The 22,914-nt window shown below is 44.9% G+C and overlaps 1 protein-coding gene across 4 annotated transcripts in view; it reads right to left on the bottom strand.

The window, feature by feature from the left end:
- ttn.2 (titin, tandem duplicate 2) overlaps positions 1 to 22,914 on the bottom strand; it is a 231,626-nt gene that overhangs the window by 86,311 nt on the left and 122,401 nt on the right. For all 4 annotated transcript variants that reach the window (XM_038719985.1, XM_038719986.1, XM_038719987.1 and 1 more), the window contains 22 exons: positions 19,587 to 19,726; positions 19,369 to 19,495; positions 16,415 to 16,557; positions 14,027 to 14,150; positions 13,264 to 13,530; positions 11,857 to 11,954; positions 11,604 to 11,772; positions 11,020 to 11,289; positions 8,700 to 8,966; positions 8,311 to 8,589; positions 6,494 to 6,902; positions 6,279 to 6,403; positions 5,939 to 6,205; positions 5,505 to 5,774; positions 4,127 to 4,426; positions 3,700 to 4,002; positions 3,382 to 3,569; positions 2,625 to 2,739; positions 2,034 to 2,321; positions 1,766 to 1,917; positions 959 to 1,106; positions 257 to 556 (listed from right to left, as the gene is read on the bottom strand). In XM_038719985.1, the coding sequence (XP_038575913.1) occupies positions 257 to 556; positions 959 to 1,106; positions 1,766 to 1,917; positions 2,034 to 2,321; positions 2,625 to 2,739; positions 3,382 to 3,569; positions 3,700 to 4,002; positions 4,127 to 4,426; positions 5,505 to 5,774; positions 5,939 to 6,205; positions 6,279 to 6,403; positions 6,494 to 6,902; positions 8,311 to 8,589; positions 8,700 to 8,966; positions 11,020 to 11,289; positions 11,604 to 11,772; positions 11,857 to 11,954; positions 13,264 to 13,530; positions 14,027 to 14,150; positions 16,415 to 16,557; positions 19,369 to 19,495; positions 19,587 to 19,726 (4,749 nt within the window). The remainder of the gene's footprint in view (positions 1 to 256; positions 557 to 958; positions 1,107 to 1,765; positions 1,918 to 2,033; positions 2,322 to 2,624; positions 2,740 to 3,381; positions 3,570 to 3,699; positions 4,003 to 4,126; positions 4,427 to 5,504; positions 5,775 to 5,938; positions 6,206 to 6,278; positions 6,404 to 6,493; positions 6,903 to 8,310; positions 8,590 to 8,699; positions 8,967 to 11,019; positions 11,290 to 11,603; positions 11,773 to 11,856; positions 11,955 to 13,263; positions 13,531 to 14,026; positions 14,151 to 16,414; positions 16,558 to 19,368; positions 19,496 to 19,586; positions 19,727 to 22,914) is intronic.

The raw sequence follows: 22,914 nt of genomic DNA, 5'->3' as shown, positions 1-22,914 counted from the left end.
GGGTCGCTCAGAAGTTTGCAATTTAGAGGATAATAAGTGGAACTATTAACTTTATCAGAAACTGAAAGGGTGAACGAAGGCACATATTAAACTGATCACTACAAGACCATTATCTGGTAATCAATAATTCAGCTCTTCATTTACACTCAGTCTAAATAATCATGGCTCATCCTCCTCTCTGTCGTTACCCTCTGTACACCAGAGGATTAGAGCAAGGTGAAAAAGTCATTTTAGGACAGGAGGACGTTGTCTGTACCTTTAGGATCAACGGCCTGGATCTCGTCGGTGGCCTTGCAGGGCCGGCTGGCTCCGAGTCTGTTCAGGGCTCGGACTCTGTAGGCGTACCACTGGCCCTCGGTCAGACCGGTTACCTGGCACTTAAGCTCGGGCACCATGTCCCCGCAGGGCTCCCATTTGTCGGTTCCTCTCTGGCAGCGCTCCACATTGTAGCCTCGGATACCGGTGCCGCCATCGTACTTCGGCGGCTCCCAGGTCAGGAAGATGCCGCTGGCTGACTTGTCTCTCCACCTCAGGTTCTCCGGAGGGTCGGGGGGGGCTGCAGGGAAACGAGACAGAGGGGTTAGAACGTTCCTTATTGTTTTGGAGAGGACTACAGCTCCACATATACACCTTCAACATGAGCAGAAAAACCAACACTGACACACCTACGTTGACTCGTTACTGCTGCTGAGATTTGACTGAACAATATTTGGGTGAGGGGTCTAGAAAATGGTCCATTAGTAACCTAAGAACCTGACTAACACCAAATCCGTCAATATTGTTTCATTGCCGGAATATGTGTATGTAAAAAACACTGTGGGAATGAAGTGTTGACACAATCTCCAACTAACCCTGTATCCTATGATACACTATTAAGACTCTTTAGCACTTTTAAGAGCTTCACGTTACATTGTTTTTCCTTTAAGTTTCATTAATCTGAATCCCTGTTCTGACTCACTGGCAGGAGAGGAGACGTTGACGGGCTCGTCGATGTAGGCCGGCTCTCCTGGTCCACACTTGTTGCAGGCGGTGACTCTGAACAGATACTCCTTCCCTTCAACCACGTCGCTGACCGTGAACTCCTGATCCTGGATACCTGTGATCACCTAAGAGAGAGAGGGTTTGAGTTTATCACCAGGTGTCAGGTCAGAAAATATCAGCTCCTTCACATGACTGGTTTGGGTGTATTTTATTTGCATCATGAGTAATTATTAAGTGAAATAAGACAACAACCAGTGAAAACTCAGACTAGACTGAAAATTTGTTTTTTTTTTTAAATTATTATTTTAGTAACTGTTCTTTATTTGTTATTTGATGCAGATTTTTAGTTGTTTTTTTGTGTAATAATACACACACATACTGTTTTATTTATTTATTTTATTTATTTGATGACCCATATGAATTTAATTCACAACACACTAACTTACATGTATATTTTTATTTTTACTTTATTTTTATATTTTATATATTTTTCATTACTATTATTATTTTTTAACACACTTTTACTGTTTTATTTACTTATTTGATGAAATGTAGGAAATTAATTAAGTCTTTTTAATACAAAATATTCTTATCCTAAAGCTGTTGAAACAAACTTCAGATATTGTAAGTTCAAGAGATGTGGTCATTACCATAATTACTGTCCCCAAACTGATCTTGAAGGCTGCTTGTTTGCTGCATTTGTGGTTTAATTTACAAAAAAAAAAGAATGATCCTCTAGACGAGAGAACATTATCCAGCAGGGTGTGCCACTCTGTCAGCGTACCTTGACCCAGGTCTTACGGGACACGTCCCGTTTCTCCACCTGGTAGCCGGTCAGGGGGCTTCCTCCGTCGTGCTCCGGAGCCTCCCAGCTCAGGTGGACGTGCTGCCGGGTCACCTCCAGGACCTTGAAATCCTTCGGAGCGCTGGGCGCCGCTGGAGGACACGAACAGAAATACAATGACGCAGAAATTTGAACAAAAAATAGAAGCAGTTTGGAACCAGAAAAGGTTCTTTCATTTGTGTGTTGCTAATCACACTTCACGGCGTACCGATGACGTTGACTTCGACCTCTCCAGAGACGGATGTGACGTCGTTTTCCAGCTGCAGGGTGTAGGAGCCTTTGTCCGGGCGGACGCTTGGCGTGACGATCAGCTCTGTGAACATCGACTTGGTCGTCAAGGTGACACGTTCATCGGCGGCGGTCAACTCCTTCTCTCCGAAGGTCCACTTGGCGACGGGGGTCGGGTACCCGCTGATGGGGACTCTGATGGTGAGAGGCTGAGGGACGATCACCTCCAGGCCGTCTTTGAAAGCGCTCAGGTCAAAGGTCGGACCCACTGGAGAGAGGAGAGAGAGGCATACGTTGAACACACATTTGAGAGCACTTTCTTTCACCCTGCCTGTTAGACAGTTAAAGGTTTTTACTTTACGATGAGGACTCTGTAGAGATTTATAAGCAGGTCCAGGACTACTGCAGGTACTTCTTCTTTTAACAGGAACATCATTTCCTTTGGAAGGCTTTGCTGTTTGGTAATAACTAACATGCTGCTGCGCTTCAGAACAGTGTAATATAACTCCTCTAAACTGTCACAACTACTACAGAACATGAAAGCGTCAGTGATGGTAAAACAACGTCTCACCGTGTGGGTCGTCGGCCAGCAGCGGTCCAATGATGTTCGACGGGTCGGAGACTCCGGCTGCGTTTTCAGCACATACTTTATAGTTGTACTTGGTTCCATATTTCAGACCAGACACCTGAAGAAAAAAGTCAGAGTAAATTTTTTGAGAATGAATCAGATGATGGTTGCAGGGAGGAAAAACATTTTATTCTCTAGCAACAATCTGCCTGCAGCTGCTTCACAGGAAAAGCTCTGCTGAACACCCAAATATTAATGTCAACGAGCCCGTCTGCCATCACACACACCTTTTTCTCTTGAGGGCTTTTACTGAAGTCAAATTTCATTATGGGATAAACTCCTTGAGCAGTTACATCGAAATTTGCTGGGGGAGCTTTTAAACCTCAACATACACTGTGTTGGATGTACTCTGAAATGCTTCTTTAACCTGAAATGTTGTTGTTGTGTTTCTATTAATAACCAACTTTTTCTTGCCACAGTACAATGCACATCCTAACTAGGAGCAGTGGGCAGCCATTGTGCACCTTCGACGGTGGTCCATGCTGGGCTTGAACTGGTCGACGCTCTGGTTCCCAAGCCCCCACAGACTGAGCTACTGCCGCCCAAGAAAAATAGATGCCACATTAACACTGACTGCAGTGGGATTTGAACCCAAACCAAAGACACTGGAGCCTTGATCCAGCGCCTTAGACCGCTCGGCCACGCCACCTACCTTTCAATCAACCCATGACATATCTGACAGAAAACATTTGGACTGTACCTTGTAGAAGAGGTCGGGGCAGAGGCGGGCGTTGCAGCGGAGCCACTTGTCGGTGCCGTCTTCGCAGCGTTGGATGATGTACCCGGTAATCATGCTGCCTCCGTTCTTCAGAGGAGTTTCCCAGGCGAGCTGCACCGAGTTCTTGTTCTGGTCCTGCCAGACCAGGTTCAGAGGGGGACTGGGACGCTCTGCAGGGGCCGGACACCAAAAAATGCAAACGTTAGACTGAGACTGAGACCATGGTGGATTTATGTTACTGGCACATTGTGTCAGCTTGTAAGTGCGATTATGAACTTTCTGTCTATCAGCCGAACTCACCGATGGGATCCATGATCTTGACGGGCTGCGAGGCGGCGCTGGGCTTGCCGACACCGGCTTTGTTCTGAGCCTTGACTCTGAAGATGTACTCTTTGTTCTCAATGACGTCGTTAATGACGGCGCTGAGCTCGTCTTTTTTGGTTATGTGGACGGGCGACCACTTCACCGACGTCCTGTCGCGCAGCTCGATGATGTAAGAGGTGATGGGAGAGCCTCCGTCCGACTCGGGAGGCTCCCAGGAGACGGTGCAGCCGAACTTGGTGACGTTTCCCACGATGACGTTCAGAGGAGCATCAGGAACATCTGGAAAAGATAAACGGAAGAGAGAAACGTTCTGGTGTTCAGGTGTCGATCCAACAGTTTACCTTGAAAACAACAATGAAAACGAAGCTGCGGCAGAAAAACAAAAGCCAGATTTGAAGCTCACCAAACTTGTTCTTGGCCTGTACAGGTTTGTCGGTCTCTACGTTGGGTCCGCTGCCGACCCTGTTTCGGGCGCAGACTCTGAACAGGTACATGGAGTCCTTGTGGAGGCCGGTCACCGTGTACTCGGGACTCTCGGCGTGGTCGGTGGCCAGCGTCCAGGTCTTACGCTTCACGTCACGTCTCTCCACCACGTAGCCGATGACCTTGCTGCCGCCATCGCTCTCAGGCTCCTCCCACGCCAGGCTGACCTCGCCATCGGCGGTGTCGACCACCTGCAGGTTCTTCACGGGTCCAGGGACATCTAGGAAAAAAATCAAAACACAAGGATGGTTACATTTACTGTCAGCTTTTCATGTGTTGTGTATTCTTCTGAAAGCATTTTATTGAGTATTTTACAGATGTGAGTATGTAAGTTTTAAAGTGTGTCCCACAGGTTGAATCATTTCACAATGATTTGTGCTCTAACCAAAGACAACTATTATAAGCAGCAACATGGAAGAATAATGATAAACTGGATAGCAGAAGGGTCTTTTGACCACCATGGTTGATTTAAAATGATTGTGTGACAGGAAAAACATGGTAACCTTTTTAAAAAATATAATGTTATTTGTTTAAGTTTTAATGGTGTCAAATTATACATGTCTTTTTAAAAAAAACAAGATTTGACTTTTTTGTGGTTCTAATGGTGAATGTTAGGATTCAAAAAATATAAAAACCATGTTGTTACAAAGATTTATAGTTAAACACAGTTAAATTAGATAAAACAAAAAGATGAATGATTGATAAAAGTAAGTTCATTAGTACACTAAAGTGGCCTCTAGATGGGAGTAGAGGATAAGAAATTCACCATGTAACTCTGGTTTTTGTTTTTTACCAGAATAAAAACAAAAATTTGACCGTCTCCAGAGAAGAGTTTCAAAGTGGTGGAGACTGGTTTCGAACTTAGTCCCCGTCACATGTAGAGAAACAAATACCAAATCTGTGTGAAGCCTGACATCTACTTTGTTTGGTTTCTTTATTATAAATAAATGGAAAAGTATTTTTCCACCTGCGACCTGTTGTCACAGCAGCAGGTGAGCCGCTTGCTTGTTAATGATGCAGCTTGTCAAACAACTCAAACAACCGAAACCAATGTCTGAACCCTGCTGGTTTAACTTATCCACCGTGACTTGTACACTTGTATACACTAATTTAGAATTCATCATTCAATTTTGCGCATAAAAATGCGATTAATCGCGATTAAAAGTTTTAATCGTTGGCCAGCACTACTTAATCTTAACTTGACCTCTCCCTGCAGAAACCCGATAGCTAACCTGCTCGGGTCTCTCCTTATGCGGAGATTCAGTAAACGGTTCTCGCTTCATGTCCAGAGAACTCACCGATGACGTCCAGGGTGATGAAGGCTTCTCCCGCTCCGTGTTTGTTCTTGATGATGATCTTGTAGCGGCCCTCGTCAGACTTCAGGGGGTCCTTCAGCCGGTACTCCGTGCGGTCAGCGGACGTGTAGATGTTGTCTTTCGGCAGGCTCAAGTTGTTGTACAGCCAGTCGGCCTCGGCCTGTGGGTAGGCGCTGTAGGGGACGGCCATGACGATGGGCTTCCTGGCGTCTGTGACGTAGCTCTGGTCTGTGGTCTTAATCTGAGGGACAGCTGTAGGGGGAGGGGGGGACATGATCTCCATCAGGCTGTCACCCTGTCTGAATTTATTTAATATTTACGGTTTTGCTCAGGTCCTCACTAAAATCACCTGACTGATAAAATGCTGAAGCTTCCATCTGTTTACTGACTGACTGAGTTTTATGCCGAGCTCTTACCTGCCAGCTCCAGCTTGGCTCTGGCGTCTTTGTCCTTGACGATGATCCTGTACTCGCCCTGGTCCCGAGGTCTGATCTCACAGACCTGCAGTCTGTGGACTTTGCCCTCGCTCATCATCTGGTACTTGTCTCCCTGGACGACCGTCATGTTGTTCCTCAGCCACTTCACCTCCACTCTGTCCTTGTTGAGCTCCACCTCGAACACGACATCTGAGCCCGGAGGCTCAAACACGTCCTGAGGAGGTCTGACTATCTCCACCGGGGTCTCTGCAGGACAGAAAGGGATTCAGTCAGATCCTGAACAGGAACCAGAGAAGGAAATTACTTCTGAAGACCTCACCTTCCACGAAGAGCCTGGCTCTGGATCTCTTCTCGTCCACTCCACAGGCGTATTCACACTCATCGTCAGGTCTGCACTCCTTGATACACAAGGTGCACATCTTTCCATCTTTTTTAATTGTATATCTGTGGAAATAAACAGCAAGTTAATAAAAGAATACCTGAGCTGAGTCAGTGACTTGACCTTGAGTGGACGATTTAAACTAACAGTTGTACCTCGGCCCTTCTCTGATCTCACGTCCGTTTCTGTACCACTTTGCGTCGGCCTTCTCTTTGGTCAGCTTGCACGTGAACTCTGCGTCCTCGAACTCGGTGATGGTCTGGTCCTTCAGGTGCATGGAGAAGTCCGTGGGCGCCTCGCTGATGACCAGCTCTGCGGTGGACTTGTTGTCTCCGGCCACGGCGGTGTACTCGCCCTCGTCCGCCAGTGTGCAGTCTTTGATGGTCAGCGTGTGCTTGTCTTTGTCCACTTTGTAGACGATGCGTTTGTTGAAGGCGATCTCGACGCCGGCCTTCATCCACTTCAGAGTGGCGTTGGGCCGGTTGACCTTACAGGAGAAGCTGATGGTCTTCTTCTCCTGAGTGTCGATGTCCTCCAGAGGAACCACAATCCTCAGACTCTCCTCTGAACAACACAAAGCATCACGACAGACACACGTTCAACTCACCGTGTTCAGACCTGCAGTCTGGCACAGTTTTACATGACACCCATGCTCACCACAACACCTGCTGAACACCACAACACCTGCTGAACACCACAACACCTGCTGAACACCACAACACCTGCTGAACACCACAACACCTGCTGAACACCACAACACCTGCTGAACACCACAACACCTGCTGAACACCACAACACCTGCTGAACACCACAACACCTGCTGAACACCACAACACCTGCTGAACACCACAACACCTGCTCTAATGAATATAAAGTCATTTAAAGGGCTGGTATAAGAAACCGTACACCTATCACAGCTTCATACAGAGTCTCAAGGTCTCAATCTGTGAACATTTTTAATCTACATCATACATGTGTTAGTTTTATTATAATTGTATAATTGTCATTATTTAACCTGCTGCTCCACGTCCTTTGCCAGTTGCCAGGCAGCCAGCTTTGCATGTTTGGAATATCTACTATTTTATTCCCAGCTTATATATTTCTAAAGTGCTGTCTTGTCACTCTGCGGCTTGTGTGTGTCAGATAACCATTTACTAACTGCATCTTTTAACGTTTTTATCAACGTCATGATGGCTGTTTTTTACCCCTGTACACTGGTTATTGCTGCTCTGCGTGTCTCCGTGTACCAAGAGAAGGTTGCATGTTGTTGCTTTCATGGCTCTCCTAACCGAAACAGTGTTTGTTGTTGTTTCTGTATTATTGTACCGATGTTTGGCTGTTTCCTGTTGCTCTGCATGGTTTGTGCTCTCTCTTGAGAATTCTTGTTGTGTTTCAGTCTTTACGGCGTTTTGATGTCCTCCTTCTGTAAATCTGATCTCTTTAAAGGTCTCATCAAAGGACTGCAGTTAGTAAAATTAGTCAGCTGCCTAACACTGACACTGATTAATGTTACGATGCCGTGTGACAAAATGAGTGACTGTCAAAACTGACTTTAACCCTTCTTATTCATTCAACAAAATCTGATAAAGCATTCGATGCAGCAGAATTGAATAAAGAACTTTGCCTGATTAAACAATTGTTGAAGAACCATTTAACCTAAGAATGTAAGAAAGCTAAGAAGCATTCGATGCCAACTTTAGATCCTGGACACGGTTCGACACCTGATACTACAGATTTACTGTACCTAAAACTTTGACATTTAATAATGTGGTCACTTTTAAAAAAGGGAGAAAGCTCAGGAAATCTTGATATTAGACGGTGCTAAGGAATAAAACTACTGGGGAATAAAGTGGCGCCAGAGCCCGCCGGTCTCTAATAGAGGCCTGGTTCTGTTTTCAGCAAACACTAACTGAGATCCTTCTTGTACATGAACTCTGATGCTGTGGACCCAAACATGCCGTGAACCACTGACCTTTGACGGTGAGGTTGCAGGCGCTCTTGGCCTGCTCCCCTCTCTGATTGGTCAGGTTTATGCTGTAGTTGGCTTCGTCTCCCTTCGTGGCGTCTCTGATCCTCAGGGAGAAGACGTTGTCTCTCTGGACCATCACGTGCTTGCTGCTCTCAAACACCGTGTCGTCGTTCTTCAGCCACTTGGCCTTCGCTCCCTCTGTGTTCACCTCGCAGTTCAGGACGATCTCCTGACCTTCTTGGGCCTCCATGTCCTTCAGCGGCGTGATGATCTTCAGTTTCTCTGCAGAATAAAAAGCATCAGAGACGCAGGTTTAAATCAGGGTTTCACTTCCTTTAATGTAATGTTTTCTTCTTCTATCGCTTTATATAAAATAAGTGGGTGGGGCTTACCGAGCACAGTGAGGTCAGCGCTGGCTCTGGTCGGTCCGATCATCACCACGTATCCGCCCTCGTCTTTGAGCTCGCAGTTCTTGATGACCAGAGTTCGTCTCTTGCCGTCGCTCACCATTTGGTATTTGTCTCCCGCCTCCAGCTCCTTGTCGTCCTTCAGCCATTTGACGTCGTAGGTGTCCTTGGAGACGGAGCAGGTGAACTCCGCCTTCTCGCCCTCAACCACCTCCTGGCTGTGAGGCCTGGAGATGAACTCAGCAGCCAGTTCTGAAACACAGGAGGCACCAAATGCAGTTATTCTTTATTCCTGTCTGTACAACGTATCCAAACTTCAGCTGGTTCAGAAACTCACAGCGAGACTCCCCAGGACCGATCAGGGCTCTTTAGAAGCATATTATTCTAGACTTACCTTATTGTAAAGTGTTTTTATTACATCTTTCTGAGCTTTTTATTGCATTTGTTGTTACTGTATTTTTGGTTGTACTTTGTTTCTTAAAGGTTCAGTGTAAGATTTAGTGGCATCTAGTGGTGAGGGTTGTGAATTACAACCATCTGTCCAGTCTACCACTGCCCCCTAACCTTTCAAAGAGCGTAGGACAGCTACGGTGGCTGACACAGCACAAAAGGTGTCTCTTCTGGGACAGCAGAGAGTTGCAAGTCAGGAAATGAGGTTTCTTTAGGTAGATTTATTAAGAAATTATATTTACTGAATTATTCAGTAAAACCAGATGTTACTGTGGAAATGTGAGCCAAGAGTGTGAAACACTGTCACGGCCGATCAGGGCTTCACCGAAGGATTGTTCCACAATTTATCCAAAACAAAACTGAAACTATTTACAGACTAACAGCCGCCACAAAAACACCGGTCTCCTGGGTGAAAGTCCACCTGTCCTGCACCGACCACCTCTTTACTCTGACTGTGCTGTTATTTATATACTACACTGTTTAAAAATGACACTAAGGGGCTTCGCAGTGCGTTAAAAATGATCAGCTAGAGCAGAACAGTAACGTGTCACTTGTAGAAACAAACTCCGGCCGCTGCTGCCAGTGATGATGCACTCCGTTTTCTCAGTTTTCTCTTTTTCAGTGTTTCAGTTTGTCGACTCCGAGAGCGCAGGACAGCTACGGTGGCTGACACAGCTCAAAAGGTGTCTCTTCTGAGACAGCAGAGAGTGGCCAGTCAGGAAATGAGGTTTCTTTAGGTAGATTTATTAAGAAATTATATTTACTTAATTATTCAGTAAAAGCAGATGTTACTGTGACTTTACCTGAGTGTAAAACACTGTCACTGTTTCTGCACCACAGTCCTTCATAAACCACACATTAGATAAAGTTTATACAAACACTGACGAGGGAAACACGTTAATTCTCTCTGTGATTATGGACCCTCGCCAAAACTGCTCGCCAGCAATAATATCTGGCCTGCTGCCAGATTATGGTGCTTTGATAGCAGCAAAATTAAATACTTTGATAGTGATGCTGAAACAGATCTCAGTCATGGCAGCAACAGTTACTCATAATAATTTAACATAATCACTTCCTCTTTAGTGGTTTTCCCTACAAAATAAAACCACGAGAAGCTTGTTTACTGTAATACAGTATTGGAGTTGAACTGAGCTTTTACTTTGAAAAACTCTGATGTCCTCTGCCTGGAGACAGTGGGGAAATGAAAAAGCGTCCGTAGGTTGATGGATGAGGATCAAACACCGAAACACAAACAGTGCAGCGCATGTTGTGATCTGAGAAACATTCGCTACAGAATCCATTTGATGAAGAGAAAGAAAAGTTGTCCCAAAGTGGGATCGAACCCTCAACCCTTGAGGTGTGAGTCCTAATATTATACTTTATAGTCTCATCCACCATCTAATGGTTGAAAATCTTGCTCTTATACAAAACTTATTTGCAGACCCCTGCTGTATATTATTGCTTCTTCTTCTTCTAACGTACATATTCAACATAGTGATGAGTGTCTGCGCTGCCTGAATTCTACCAGAAGTAGAACAAGAAGAACGTAGTGATGAAACGCGCTCTGTAGCGCTGTTTTCCGTTTTCAGTAGAAACATGACGATGCAACGTGGCGATGTCCATAGAAGGGGGTGCCGCGGTTATGTAGATATAAATGTCTCATTCTAAGGTAATAAAAACATAATGGTTTATAATGAAAGGTCTTAATACACCACTGAAAACAGAGTTTTGGATCTTATATTGCATTTCTGTTGATAAATCCTGAGAAACATTACACACTGGACCTTTAAAGGTACTATTAGGTTATTATTAGAAGAGTTCAGAGCCCCTGCAGCACATTCAGAAAACTTCTTACCATTAATCTTGAGATTTCCGGAGGTTTTGATGCTGGGACTCAGCCTGCAGTTGTACTCTCCGGTGTCGGCCAACTTCAGGTCCTGTATGAGGAGGATCCTCCTCCTCCCGTCCACGATGTGCTCGTAGCGGCCGCCCTCCGGCAGCTCTTGGTCTCCTTTGTACCAGGTAACATCAGCGCTGGGTTTGGAGACCTCGCAGATCAGCTTCACGCTGTCCGTCTCCGTTCCCTCCACGTTGGACAGGTTCTTGGTGAACCTCGCCTCCTCCTCTGCAGCGAGAGGAACAAACGCAGCGGTGAAGAAACGCCACATCTCAACAGAACCCCACGACCTCAGTGACAGGGGATGCACACATTTAGACGTACCGGGGACACTTTAACGAGTTCAATCTTACTTAATTTAAATAAATTGTTGAAATAAAAGTACAATTTATAATGAATAAGCATCATGTTAGGTCCCGTCTGTTTGAAACTTGTAATACAATCTCAAATGCATGTATTTCATTTCTTTCCCAAACTAAATTCAGGTGTCGTATCCTCAACACAGGTATGAAGAGCGGCGGTGTTAGATTGTTTGTTCTTACCGACGACAGTGAGCATGCCGGAGGATTTGGCAGTCTTCGCCTCACATTCGTATTCGGCCTCATCGTCAAACACAGACTTGTGGATGATGAGGATGTGCTGTCGGCCTTGAGCGATAATTTCGTACTTCTTCCCCTTTCTGATTTCACTTCCATCCTTAAACCAGCGGACCTGTGAGACAGAGGGAGATGTCAGGGAGGTCAGGAACTGAAAGATAACCGGTGGTTAATCAAAACAAGCAGACGGGGAGCTCACTTTGACGTTCTCTCTGGAGACTTCACACTCAAACCTGGCGGATTCCTTCTCTTTGACCTCGACATCATGGAGCGGCTTCTTGAACTCGATATGTGGAGCTGTTGAAACACAGAACGACGGGTTAACGAGGTGATTCATTAATCAGAGAGACGTCCCCCGTACTGTGACTCTTGTGAGTAGGTTTATGAAGTCCGTTTGATCTCTTCAAATGAGGGCTCCTTATCTTATTGACCGTTCCTTTACATCTAACGAAGGATTTCTAAACTCTAATCAGGGGATCTCTGCCTAAAGTCTTCTTTAACTTTATTCATTCTTACAAAGGGTTCCCTCTTATGAGGGATTTGTTTTTTAACGGTCCCTTTAGTGTTGTAGTCCAAGTCAAAAACAAGACCAGAGTTTATCGAGACTGAGACATGAACAAGACTTTTAGGGGCTGAGTCCAAATCAAGACCAAGACCAGTTTCCCACATTTCATGACAGACAGTAAAATGTGGAACGAGATCAGAGGTACGTCTCAGATTGATCTGAAAGATCCACATTCCCATTAAAACACCCACAAACAAACACTAAGAGCTGAAATCAACGGAAGCATCTTTACTCAACACTTTTCCATGCTGACCATAGCGGGGAGGGGGGGCAGTCGTTAACGGGAACAACACATGTTTAATGAGGGTTACTGGTCACATTTGAAGCAACACGTTTTACATCCAATCAAAGTTTGGATGTTAAATAAATCAGACAATCCAAAAGTAATTTATTGATATTCCCAAAGTTATGGTCTTGAAATAAAATCCTGAGTGCTCAATGACTGAGACCATCAAAAAGTGGTCTTAAGGTGGGTCTTGAGTGCTACATCATTAGGTCCCTTAACTCCAACTACAGAAGGCTGCTTCTCTAAAAGAAGTGATTCTTTAACAACTTTCTTTATTCTTAAAAATGTCTCTTGGCTTTTATGTGGGTTCTTTAATTCAAAGTTCTTTAAAACTGAGGGATTTTTAATCGATTTTGAGGGGGCCCATAACTCTAATTGGGGGTTTTAAGGGATGGAGGTGGGGCTTAAACCCTAAAAAGGAAAATTCTTACTAGTCACTGTGATGAGGGATTCCTCTTAGTCCCTAAACTCCTAAGTCTTTTGCTTTTTTAGAGATCCATTTACTCTTACAGAGGGTTCCTCATCTCTACAAATGGTTCTTTAACTTTTAAAGGGGGTTCTTTTATCAGGGTCCCTTAAAATCTTGATGAAGGGGTTCCTGGACTCAAAGAAGTCTCTAACTTTTATCTCCGTTTTTCAGTCTCATAAAGGGTACGTTAGCTTCTATGGTGAGTGTGTTAGCTGTTATGCGAGAGGCCCAATAGAGGGTCCTTTAGCTTTGATGGGGGCCTCTATAAACTTGCTGCTGTACTCACGTTCAACGTTGAGGAAGCAGGATGTTTTAAAGTCTTTAGCGTCGCAGGCATACGTCTTCGAGTCGTCCAGAGTGCAGTCGTGGATGACCAGCGCTCTCTTGTGGCCGTCGACGATCATCTCGTACTTCTTGGTCTTTCTGATCTCCTGTCCGTCCCTGAACCATCGTACCTCTGCTTTCTCTCTGGAAACTTCACACTCGAGCGTGGCGGTGGCTTCCTCCTCCACCGTCTGGTCCTCCAGAGGCTTCGTGAACTCCACCGGAGGCTCTGAACGCACACGAAACGCAAAGGACAGTTGTTCAGCTTGCTGCTAAACCAGAGCAGCTTCGAAACATTCAAAGTCAACAGTTTGCTTTCATCTGATCCTCCATCAGCTCTGTCAATAAAAAGCCTGCAGTGGCCAGCCGCCAACATTAACGCTTCTTTGTTCACTGCAAATCTTTTTGAAAAGCCCAATGCAGAACTTCCATTGGATATTTTCTGTTTAAAGAGTAACTTGAGACCAGGCTGAAAACTGTTCAGCTCTGGTTGAAAGTGTTTCACCTCCGGTCAGATGTGTGCTCTGTTGCACCTGTGACCACACCCAAAAGTGATGTCACAGTGTACTGTCACACCCTGGAGTACGCTTGTACATCACCTGCCGCAAGGTGAGACATTAGACCACCGGATGTCAGCAAAATGAAGATATTCAGAGGGTGTTAAGCTGCTCTTTAAAGCCTGATCTAAACAAATCCAGTAGACTCAGCAGTAGATGTTGTCTTACCTTTGACGATGAGGTTGGCCTCGGTCTGGAAGTCTTTGGCGGTGAGTTTGACTTGTCCGGCTTCATCCAGCTTGACGTCCCGCAGAGTCAGACTGTGGACTTTACCCTCCGCCTTCAACACCACCTGTCAGGTCCAACATTGTCAATAAGGACATATTGTAGGTTTGACCTTCTGTGACTGCTGCTTGTCAGGTTCAACTAGGTTTTAAATCCCTGAACGCAGTCTGCCAGGGTCCGGAGAGTCAGAAAGGTGGTGGTTTTACCTTCCCTGAACGCTGCCTGTTAGGTTCAGCAGTCAGCCAGCGAGAGGGTTTTACCTCCCACACTTACGGGGCTGCTTATTCTCATTTTACTCTTCCTGAGGTTTCTATAAGGGCCTTCCTGAGGTTTCTATAAGGGCCGGGTCATGCTCAACTTGTGATACTCAGAGGACTCAGGATCGGTAACTTAGGGGATTATTATTTCCTTTAAGTATATGTACGCTCAAGAGTCGGACAGTTTGTGGGTTTTATCATCCCTGAAGACACGGAGCTGAGCTGAGAGTGAGGTGTTGCGTCCTCGGTCTCTCAGCTGAGCTGTGACAGCTAAAACGAATCCAGGCAGCTGCTTTCCTTCCCCCAATTTAAACTGCACGACCTCTGACACCTGACGGCTGATTTTACAACACATCCACAGACACTGAACTGCCTGCGCACACAGAGGAACTAAACATGTGGTGTATCTGACATTTACACAGTCCATTTCTTTAAACACGATTACAATGATCTGTATTTCTAGCTGTTATAAGATAATAAAAACATTTCAAAAGGACTTTCTCTTGGCTCATTTTTATATTTGTCTTTGTTTTTATCAGCGCTGATGAATTAAAGTAGCCTCACCAGCTGCTCACTGTTATTCCACCAGTGAAGGAGCCGTGATGAGATTTGTGATCCCATTTGGTTTGTGACAATTGAGAATAGACCTTAAATACATTTTCAGTGATCAATACAGTTGAAATGTTTCTTGTTTTGTTATCAGATGCAAAAATAACTGAGCAGCTCTGTTTCCAACCAGCTTTAGACAGTTCAATGTTTTGCTTTTGAGAGTAAAATAAAGCCATTAACAGTAACACCGTTCTTCGTTCTTCAGGTCTGATAAAAGACTGAATACCTCCTTCGTATTTCAGATGTGTTTGTGGGGGTGTCGGAGCTGTTGTCTTGGAGATCTGTTGCATCACTAAAAGCTCCTCGCTGAAACTAAATATGTGGCTTTCACGTGTTTTTATTCACCGACCGGGATTAAAGCACCGCAGCTTTAAATTTAAAGTCAACAAGCTCCATATCTGACTTCCGCGCTCTCTGAACTGGATATGTCCAACTGTGTTGTTTTAAAGTGTTAAACTCCAGTTTCTTCACGTGTAGCAGCACCTACCAGTGTCAGAAATCATTTATTCCATGTTGGTAACAGATCTTAAATACATCAAACCACCTAACTGGGTTTTTCCTGAATAAAAGATCTGGTTTAATCTTTTTAAGACAAGTTTAACTGAAGGCTGAGTGACACCAATCTTAGTTTAAATCAACAGTGACTTTATTTTGTAACCAAAAATAAGCCATTAAATAAATGTTTGATGTGAAGAAGAGCCGTTAACCAACAACTAAGCAGCAGGTTTGTGTACGTAGGGTCAGAATTAAAGCCCTTCAGAACTCTGTTAGACATATTTATTTTCTCACTTCTAAAGAACTAGAGGCTTCAGTCTGAGATCTGATGAACCAGCTGATGTAGCGTGTGAATCTCCACCCACGCAACGCGCCGTAAATCACGCTTGCACAACCCAGAGAGAGATCGTGTGTCGCTGGGAACCTCAGAGCTCTCAGGTTACATCCGATAATCAAACTAATCCTGCGTTATGACTGGATATCTCTCCAGCGCCTGGACTCCCACCCGGCTGCGTCCAGCTCTTCACTCAGCAGCAGTGATTTGGACCCCGGCAGAAACATTTACAGCGCGTTGTGTGACTTTAAAGCCGAAGCTGTCAAATAGCTCCTGTTGCCACCTGCCCTGCGCCTCAACCTCCTGCAGCTGTTAAAAATAACCGTGCAGAAACGCTTGCGGGGCAGAAAAGCCCTCCTGCCTGCGTTATCTCAAAACCAGGATCAAGTGCTCAGCTGGAATCCTGAACCGCCACCAGCAGGCCCTTATATGAAGACAAGCTGAAGCTGGAGCAGCAAGGTGCAGAGAAAACTGAACACTGTGTACAAATGGAGGGGGAAACACCGGCCCTAGCTCTGGACCAGAACCACAACCAGGCCTGGACTCGTGCAGTATCTGCAAAGACCTTCTAAGTGTGTCAGCCTGTTCGTGGTGCAGAAACCTTGTGAGGACTCGGTCAGGTATGTTGGGACTTACTCTGTCGCTCGGTTCCAGCTTTGTACCCCCCAGGAACCACTCGGCAGCGATGCCTTCGTATGACAGCTCGCACTCGAAGGTGGCCGTCTCTCCGGCAGTCAGGGTGACGTCCTTCAGCGGCCTCTTCAGGCCGATCACTCGGGCTTTGGATTGGGGAGAAGACATGGTTAGTCCCCCCCCGAAACAGGTCAATATATCCAAAAAGTCCCCAGAGAAACGGCTAATCCTCAGTGGCTAATCCTCATGGTGTGGTCGAGCTGAAGGCAGGCCGCTGGAAGCCCTCAGGACAACTGAAGCCAGCCGCCCTGCGACTTGGCACTGGGGGGCCACGCTCATTAGCATACGACCTGCCGTCAGATCTATATGGCCGGCAGAAACCAGTGAGAGACGGGGTCGTGTCCTCCCCCCCTGCCAATCACTGCAAACCCCGCTCTAGATAAGGCATGCGGCTTCTAAAATAACCGAGGGACCCGATTGGCTGAGAGCCCACCTCTGACAAACCCATCAGGGGAGACAATCTGCTCCTGTCAATCACCAGCCTGAAATTTTCCTGGAAAAGGAGAATGTGGAGCTCCTCGCAGGAGTTACCCAACGTCCCGCTGCAGAACGCCTGCGTGCTCACGCTGCCATGTAACCACTGTTTTGGAAGTGTTGGTAACGGGGGGCTGCGCTGAGGCCCGGGATGTCCGTTTGGATTAACAAACCGCATCAAGTTATTTACAACAGGCTTCTTCACATGCCTGAATTAAAGCCCCTTAACAGCCAGTTAGAGCTGGCAGTGAGCGCGAGCTGAGAGCTGGACTGTTGGTTTAATCAGTCAGTCTGAAGAGTTTACAGTCACCGCCTGCTCTGACTGACAGGCAGCTCGCAGATCAGTTCAGGAGCACGAACTAAAAAAGTTCAGTTTTTAAAGGACATTAAAGTACATTTACTCAAGTACTGTACTTGAGTACAAATTAGAAGTATTTGTACTTTTCATGACACTTTCTCGGGAGATCTTGTACTTTTTACTTCACTATATTTATCTGACAGCTTCAGTTATTTTACAAAGTCAGATTTTTTACACAAAAACATGTCAAGAGTTTAACAAATATTCTGTTTTGTTATAAATTAAAGTACTCAACAGTTCATACAAGTACAGCTAGTACATTCTTTGACTGACGATGGTTTTTAAATTCTGTTTGTTTTGTCCCTGACAAGCAAAACCACACTAATAGTACTTTTTACTTTTGATACTTGTGTATTTTAAAAGCAGGTACTTTTGTACTTTGCCTCAAGTAGAAATTTAAAGACTACTCAAGTACAAGATTTGTGTACTTTGTCCACCTCTGCTTCCACTCTGGAGAGACGTGGATGTTAAAGCGTTACAGTCTCATCGTTTGACCAGTTTTGATTAAATATTCAATTTAAAAACTGAAAAAAATCGCTGTCGATTGTTGTGGAAAGTATTTCTTATCCCAAAGCAAGAAACCGGTAAAACTACTTCAATACTAGAGCTGTGTATTTCTGAGTCAGTGGCTGAGATTGATTCACTTCTCTTATTGTAAGATTATCATCATGTCGGCTGAGTTTTGTTGAAGCTGCATAAAAATAACAATATGAGAATAAACAAGATGGAGGTTTTGTTGCAGTGTAGAATATATTAAATATCTGTTATACGTCGAACAAACCTCCAGACAAACCGGAGGAAGAAACGACAAAACGTGTGTTTGCAGCCAGGGCATCACTTTGTGTGGCTCAGATTAGGGCTGTGAAGAGACACCACGATATGTGATATTAGGTACGAAAAGATCCTTCAACACTGTTTGAAAGAAGTTTCTGCGCCAATTTATGGTGGAAATGTTTCTATTTATGTAAAAGGAAACACAGAATTCAGGAGGCAGGTGACATTTCACAATATATGAATCTAACAGAATCTAAGTGAGAGCAGCTCTCAGATCTGTTTCTCCTGCACATCAACTTTTCTCCTGTAACATCCTCCCTGCTGAGGCCTGATTTATTCTCTCCTCCTCTTTGTCATGTTCACAGGGAGAGAACAGAAAACTTGGCCAAAAAGAAACTGTGTCCAGAAGTTGTTAAAGTTACTGACGTTTTTGGGTCGTTTTAGAATCAGCAGCTTGTTTTTTTAGCTTAAGTTACTTTTTTTGAACAATGCACATTTGTTTCTTCTATATTTTAATGGCATAGCATGTTTTCTTAATGTGGAAATAAACCTTTCTTAATGGCGTTTTCATTTGTTATTTGACTGCAAGCTACATTTCAGAGCATTTTAATAAATTATGCTTTAAATGTCCCCAGGGTCCCCGGTGTAAATGACCCTATGGTTTGCAGGTAACGTTGGGTAACACTTTTTCACACTGGCTGGTTGAGAAGAGTTTCTTAATTACCTGATGACTTCACTTTACCTGGTTTGTTAAGTTGAAGCCTGACAAACTTCACCCGCCTGAGCTTTATTATCTCATCTTGAACTCTTTGTTGTCCACCAGAAGAAGCTCTGCTGCTTCTACACTGCGGCTCTATTTTTGCCTCACGTCTCTGTAATGTGACATTCTTTTGTGAATGTATAATAATTTGGATTTTTTAAAAGCATTTTCAGTCAGTGTTTTTGTATGAAAATGGCTTAATAGACATTGTTAACTGCAGATTTTGAGTTTTTGTGCATCATAATTGTTTAAATGTGCAAAAAAAATGAGTTTCACCCAGAAATCTACAGCTGACACAAGAAGGTCTGTAAACTGTAAACGTTTGGTAAACCAGAGAGCTTCAACAAGCCGATACAGATTAAAATGTTTCAGAAAAGCCCCACTTAACCGTGTGACGTTAACCACTCAGCCAATCAGGATGACGGAGATGCTGGGTTTCTCAGAACATGTTAATTACTTCATCACCTAAATGCTGCTTAACCAGGCTCCAGTGTACATGTACAGTGTCGTCTGTCAAGAAGAAGAAGTCACCTTTGACCCTGAGCTGAGCTGAGGATTTGGCATTCGCTGCAGAGAAGTCTACACTTCCGGCCATGTCCTTCCTGCAGTTGAAGAGGATCAACATGTGACGGGTTCCCTCCTCCTTGATCTCCACGTCCTGAGAACAAACATCCACAGTTCAAACTAACTTTAGAATCTCTTCATCTCAACTGCGAGACGAGCTGACCAGAGAATGTGTTTGTTCTTACAGCAGACGGGTGCAGCGTGTCTCCCTTCAGTTTCCAGATGCCGTGAAGGTCCTCCTCTGAAATCTCCGTCTCAAACTTGGCCGACTCGGTCTCCGTGACCTCCACGCTGTACAGCGGGCGAACGACCTTGATGTCGCGCTCTGCAGAGGTTTAGAAAGACGTTAGAGGGAAACCAAAGAGGAGAGGCGAGGCGGGGAAAACTCTGAGAGAACATCAAGTGAAAACAGTTTCATAGTGAAAGAGACGCCGAGTCTGATGATCAGTGGAGGACACACAGTGGAGGACACACAGTGGACATGTGACAGTTCAGGCGAGCAGCTGACGCTCTCTTTCGGAGCGTCTTACAATTTATGCAAAAGCAGAAGACGTTGAGGAACTCTGGACGATAACCCAGCCCTATGAAACATCTCCACACACCCAACAGACAACATTAGCACTGAATTATTAGTGTTACAAGAACATTTCTACCCTATTTTTATCAGGATTAATAATGAATATCAGAAGCATTTATAATCTTGTGACAGATACGAAAACCTACGAGTAAATTTACATTAATAAACAAATTAATACCAAATAGTCACTTAAAATAACTAAAGACATGACTAACTTTATGAATGTGTTATTAATTAAAAACAAATTGTTGCTTAAGTTTTAAGACTTTGAAAGAAAAATGTGCAAAACTGTTTTACTGAAACTCTGCTTGTGCGCTTGGTTTTGCTTTAAATCAGCTGTATAATAAGTTCCTTTTTTGTAACAGGAAATCAGATATCTTGCCCTGGAAAAATGTTTGAACATTATCTCCTGTAAAATATCAAACTTCATGAGTAAAAATAAGTAAAGTAAATGTTTTAAATGCCAAAGGAATATTATAACATGTATATGAAGGCAAACATGGACGTCTGGGAGGAGAGACATTGACATGAGAGTTAGTTTCTTGTCTCCTTTGTTTCCTCAGAGTTCACAGATTTGCTTTGTGTACAGTTATAATGATCAGATGTTTAGGGCTGGATTATCCTCCAGGGTTAACAAACATTACAAACACTCAGAATGAGAGAACAGGACACGGTGATGAAGGACGGCCCAGAGAGAGGCGGTGAACGGCGTCTGATTCTGCGGTCCTGACCGGGGTTCTGGGGGGAGGGGCCGGATCGCCGCAGGTATTACCTTCGATGTTCAGGTCTGCTGCGGTTTTGTCAGTGCCACAGTCGCAGGCGTACGCTCCCATGCTGCTCTTTGCCGCCTTCTTGATGACCAGCGTGCGCTTCTTGCCGTCCGACTGGAAGAGAATGTTCTTGGAGGGAAAGATCTCGTTACCGTCCTTGAACCATTTGACCTCGGCGGCCGCCTTGCTCAGCTCGCAGGACAAAATCACCTCGTCCTTCTCGACGGCGGTGTAGTTCTGGAGCTTAACTGTGAAGTACAGGTCGCCCTCTGCAAGAAGGCATACAACATAACCAGTAATGACCAGAGAAAAACAATCGGCGATAACACAGACGTCTGGGATGCCAGAGGAGAATACAGAGTGATAGACTAAACAAAGGTCACCAGTGCAGAACTATCCCTGTGTCACGTGCAGCTCAGTGTTAATTCTTTGGCATTTACTGATGAGTTTGAAGCCCTTCTACAAAGTGAGACTAACCGAGCACGGTGAGCATGGCCTCTGAGGTCTTGCCCATGGCCTCCACTTTGATCATGGAGGTGTCGTCGACGGTGACCTCCTTGAAGGCCAGCGTGTGGACTTTTCCGTCCTCCGACATGTGCACCACCTTGCTGGGGTGCAGACGGATGTCGTTTTTGTACCAGACCACCGGGATCTTTTCATGAGAGAGTTCGACACTGAACTCCGCAGTTTCTCGTTCCTTCACGGTCACATCTTTAATCGGCCTGATAAATTCGAGGCGAATACCTGACAAACAGAAATTATATATATATATATGTATATATACGGGGAATTAAAGTTGGTGAGACAAGAAAACATACAGATTAAGGTGGTGATGATGTGTTCAAAAGAGCAAGCTTAAAACATTTTCACTGGTTGCTTTTTCTGTGCTCCACTCAAGTGTTTGGAGTATAAACAGTAACAGGTCCTATCTGCAATCACTGTTAGCCTTTTAAGACCAGTCTGGCTTCAAGTCCTGCTCCTGGGTCCCCTAGAGGCTGCAGTGTTCATTACAGCCCCGATACTAAACTGGTCGTCAGGAAAACAGCTCATCCTCAGCAGAGCAGAACATACAATAAGTTAGAGTTTTTCTTGTGGACTTTCTGGCCTGATGGTGGCCCTACAGGAAGGTAAGGTGGGCCCAACATTGTCAGGAATGGGGACCATAAATAAATAATAATACATAAAGCCTCCACTCTGCTGATTTTTTCACCATATGTTGAACCTGCTGCAGGGATTTAAACACAAGAGAACAGTGATGTTGGGGGATCAGGTCTGGCTCTCAGTCACAGAACTCCAGTTCATCCCAGAGGTTTTGGATGGGGCTGAGATCAGGGCTGTGTGCAGGCCTTTCAAGTTCTGTCACACCAAACCAGGAGAATCTTTTCTTTATGGAGCTGGGCTTAGACCATTGTCTAATATGTCATTAAGATGTCCCTTCATGGGAACCAAGAGGCCTGGACCAAACCAGGAAAAACAGAGCCACATCAAAGTGCCCTCAGATATGTGGACCTGGAGTCTATACGGTGTTTGTTGTCTGGCAATCTTTGAATGGCTTTAGGCAAACACACTGATTACAGAGCACACAAGAAGCAAGGTGTTGCTCACACTCACACATTACACCAGTCCTGCCTAATGAAGCTGAAGTGGTCCGGCTCTCTGATTACCTTTGATAATCAACTTCCCAGAAGTCCTTTTATCTTCAGCCTCAAACATGTACTTGGCTTCATCTTCATATCTGGCAGATTTTACAATGAGAGTGTGTCTCTTTTCCTCCACCAGGAGTTCAAACTTATCGTCGTTTGACAGCTCTTGAGATCCCTTCAGCCAGCGGAAGCTTTTGGGCTCTCTAGAAATTTCCAGCTCAAACTTTGCCTCATCCTTTTCGTACACGTGCACGTCAGCCAGCGGGGTAATGAACGAGACTGGGAGCTCTGTTGATCCAGACACACAGAGTTAATATCAAGGCACAGATGGAACTTAAGAACGGTAAGCAGAAAGAAAGTTTTTCATTTTCAAAAAAGAAAACCATGAGCACGGTACTGTGCTTTGCACATGAAGTTGGAGAGAGGAAGTGAAGGCTCACCCTTCACTTTCAGCTTGGCAGAACACTTGGCGTTGGCGGCAGTAAACGCCACCTCGCCCGTTTGAGGGACTCTGCAGTTGTAC

Source organism: Micropterus salmoides, unplaced genomic scaffold, assembly GCF_014851395.1.
Source record: "Micropterus salmoides isolate LMB-PRFRI ecotype aquatic unplaced genomic scaffold, ASM1485139v1 Ms_hic_scaffold_15, whole genome shotgun sequence".
Taxonomy (NCBI): Eukaryota; Metazoa; Chordata; class Actinopteri; order Centrarchiformes; family Centrarchidae; genus Micropterus; species Micropterus salmoides.
Note: the sequence above shows the minus strand (reverse complement) of the source record. Positions and strands in the feature narration are given on the sequence as shown.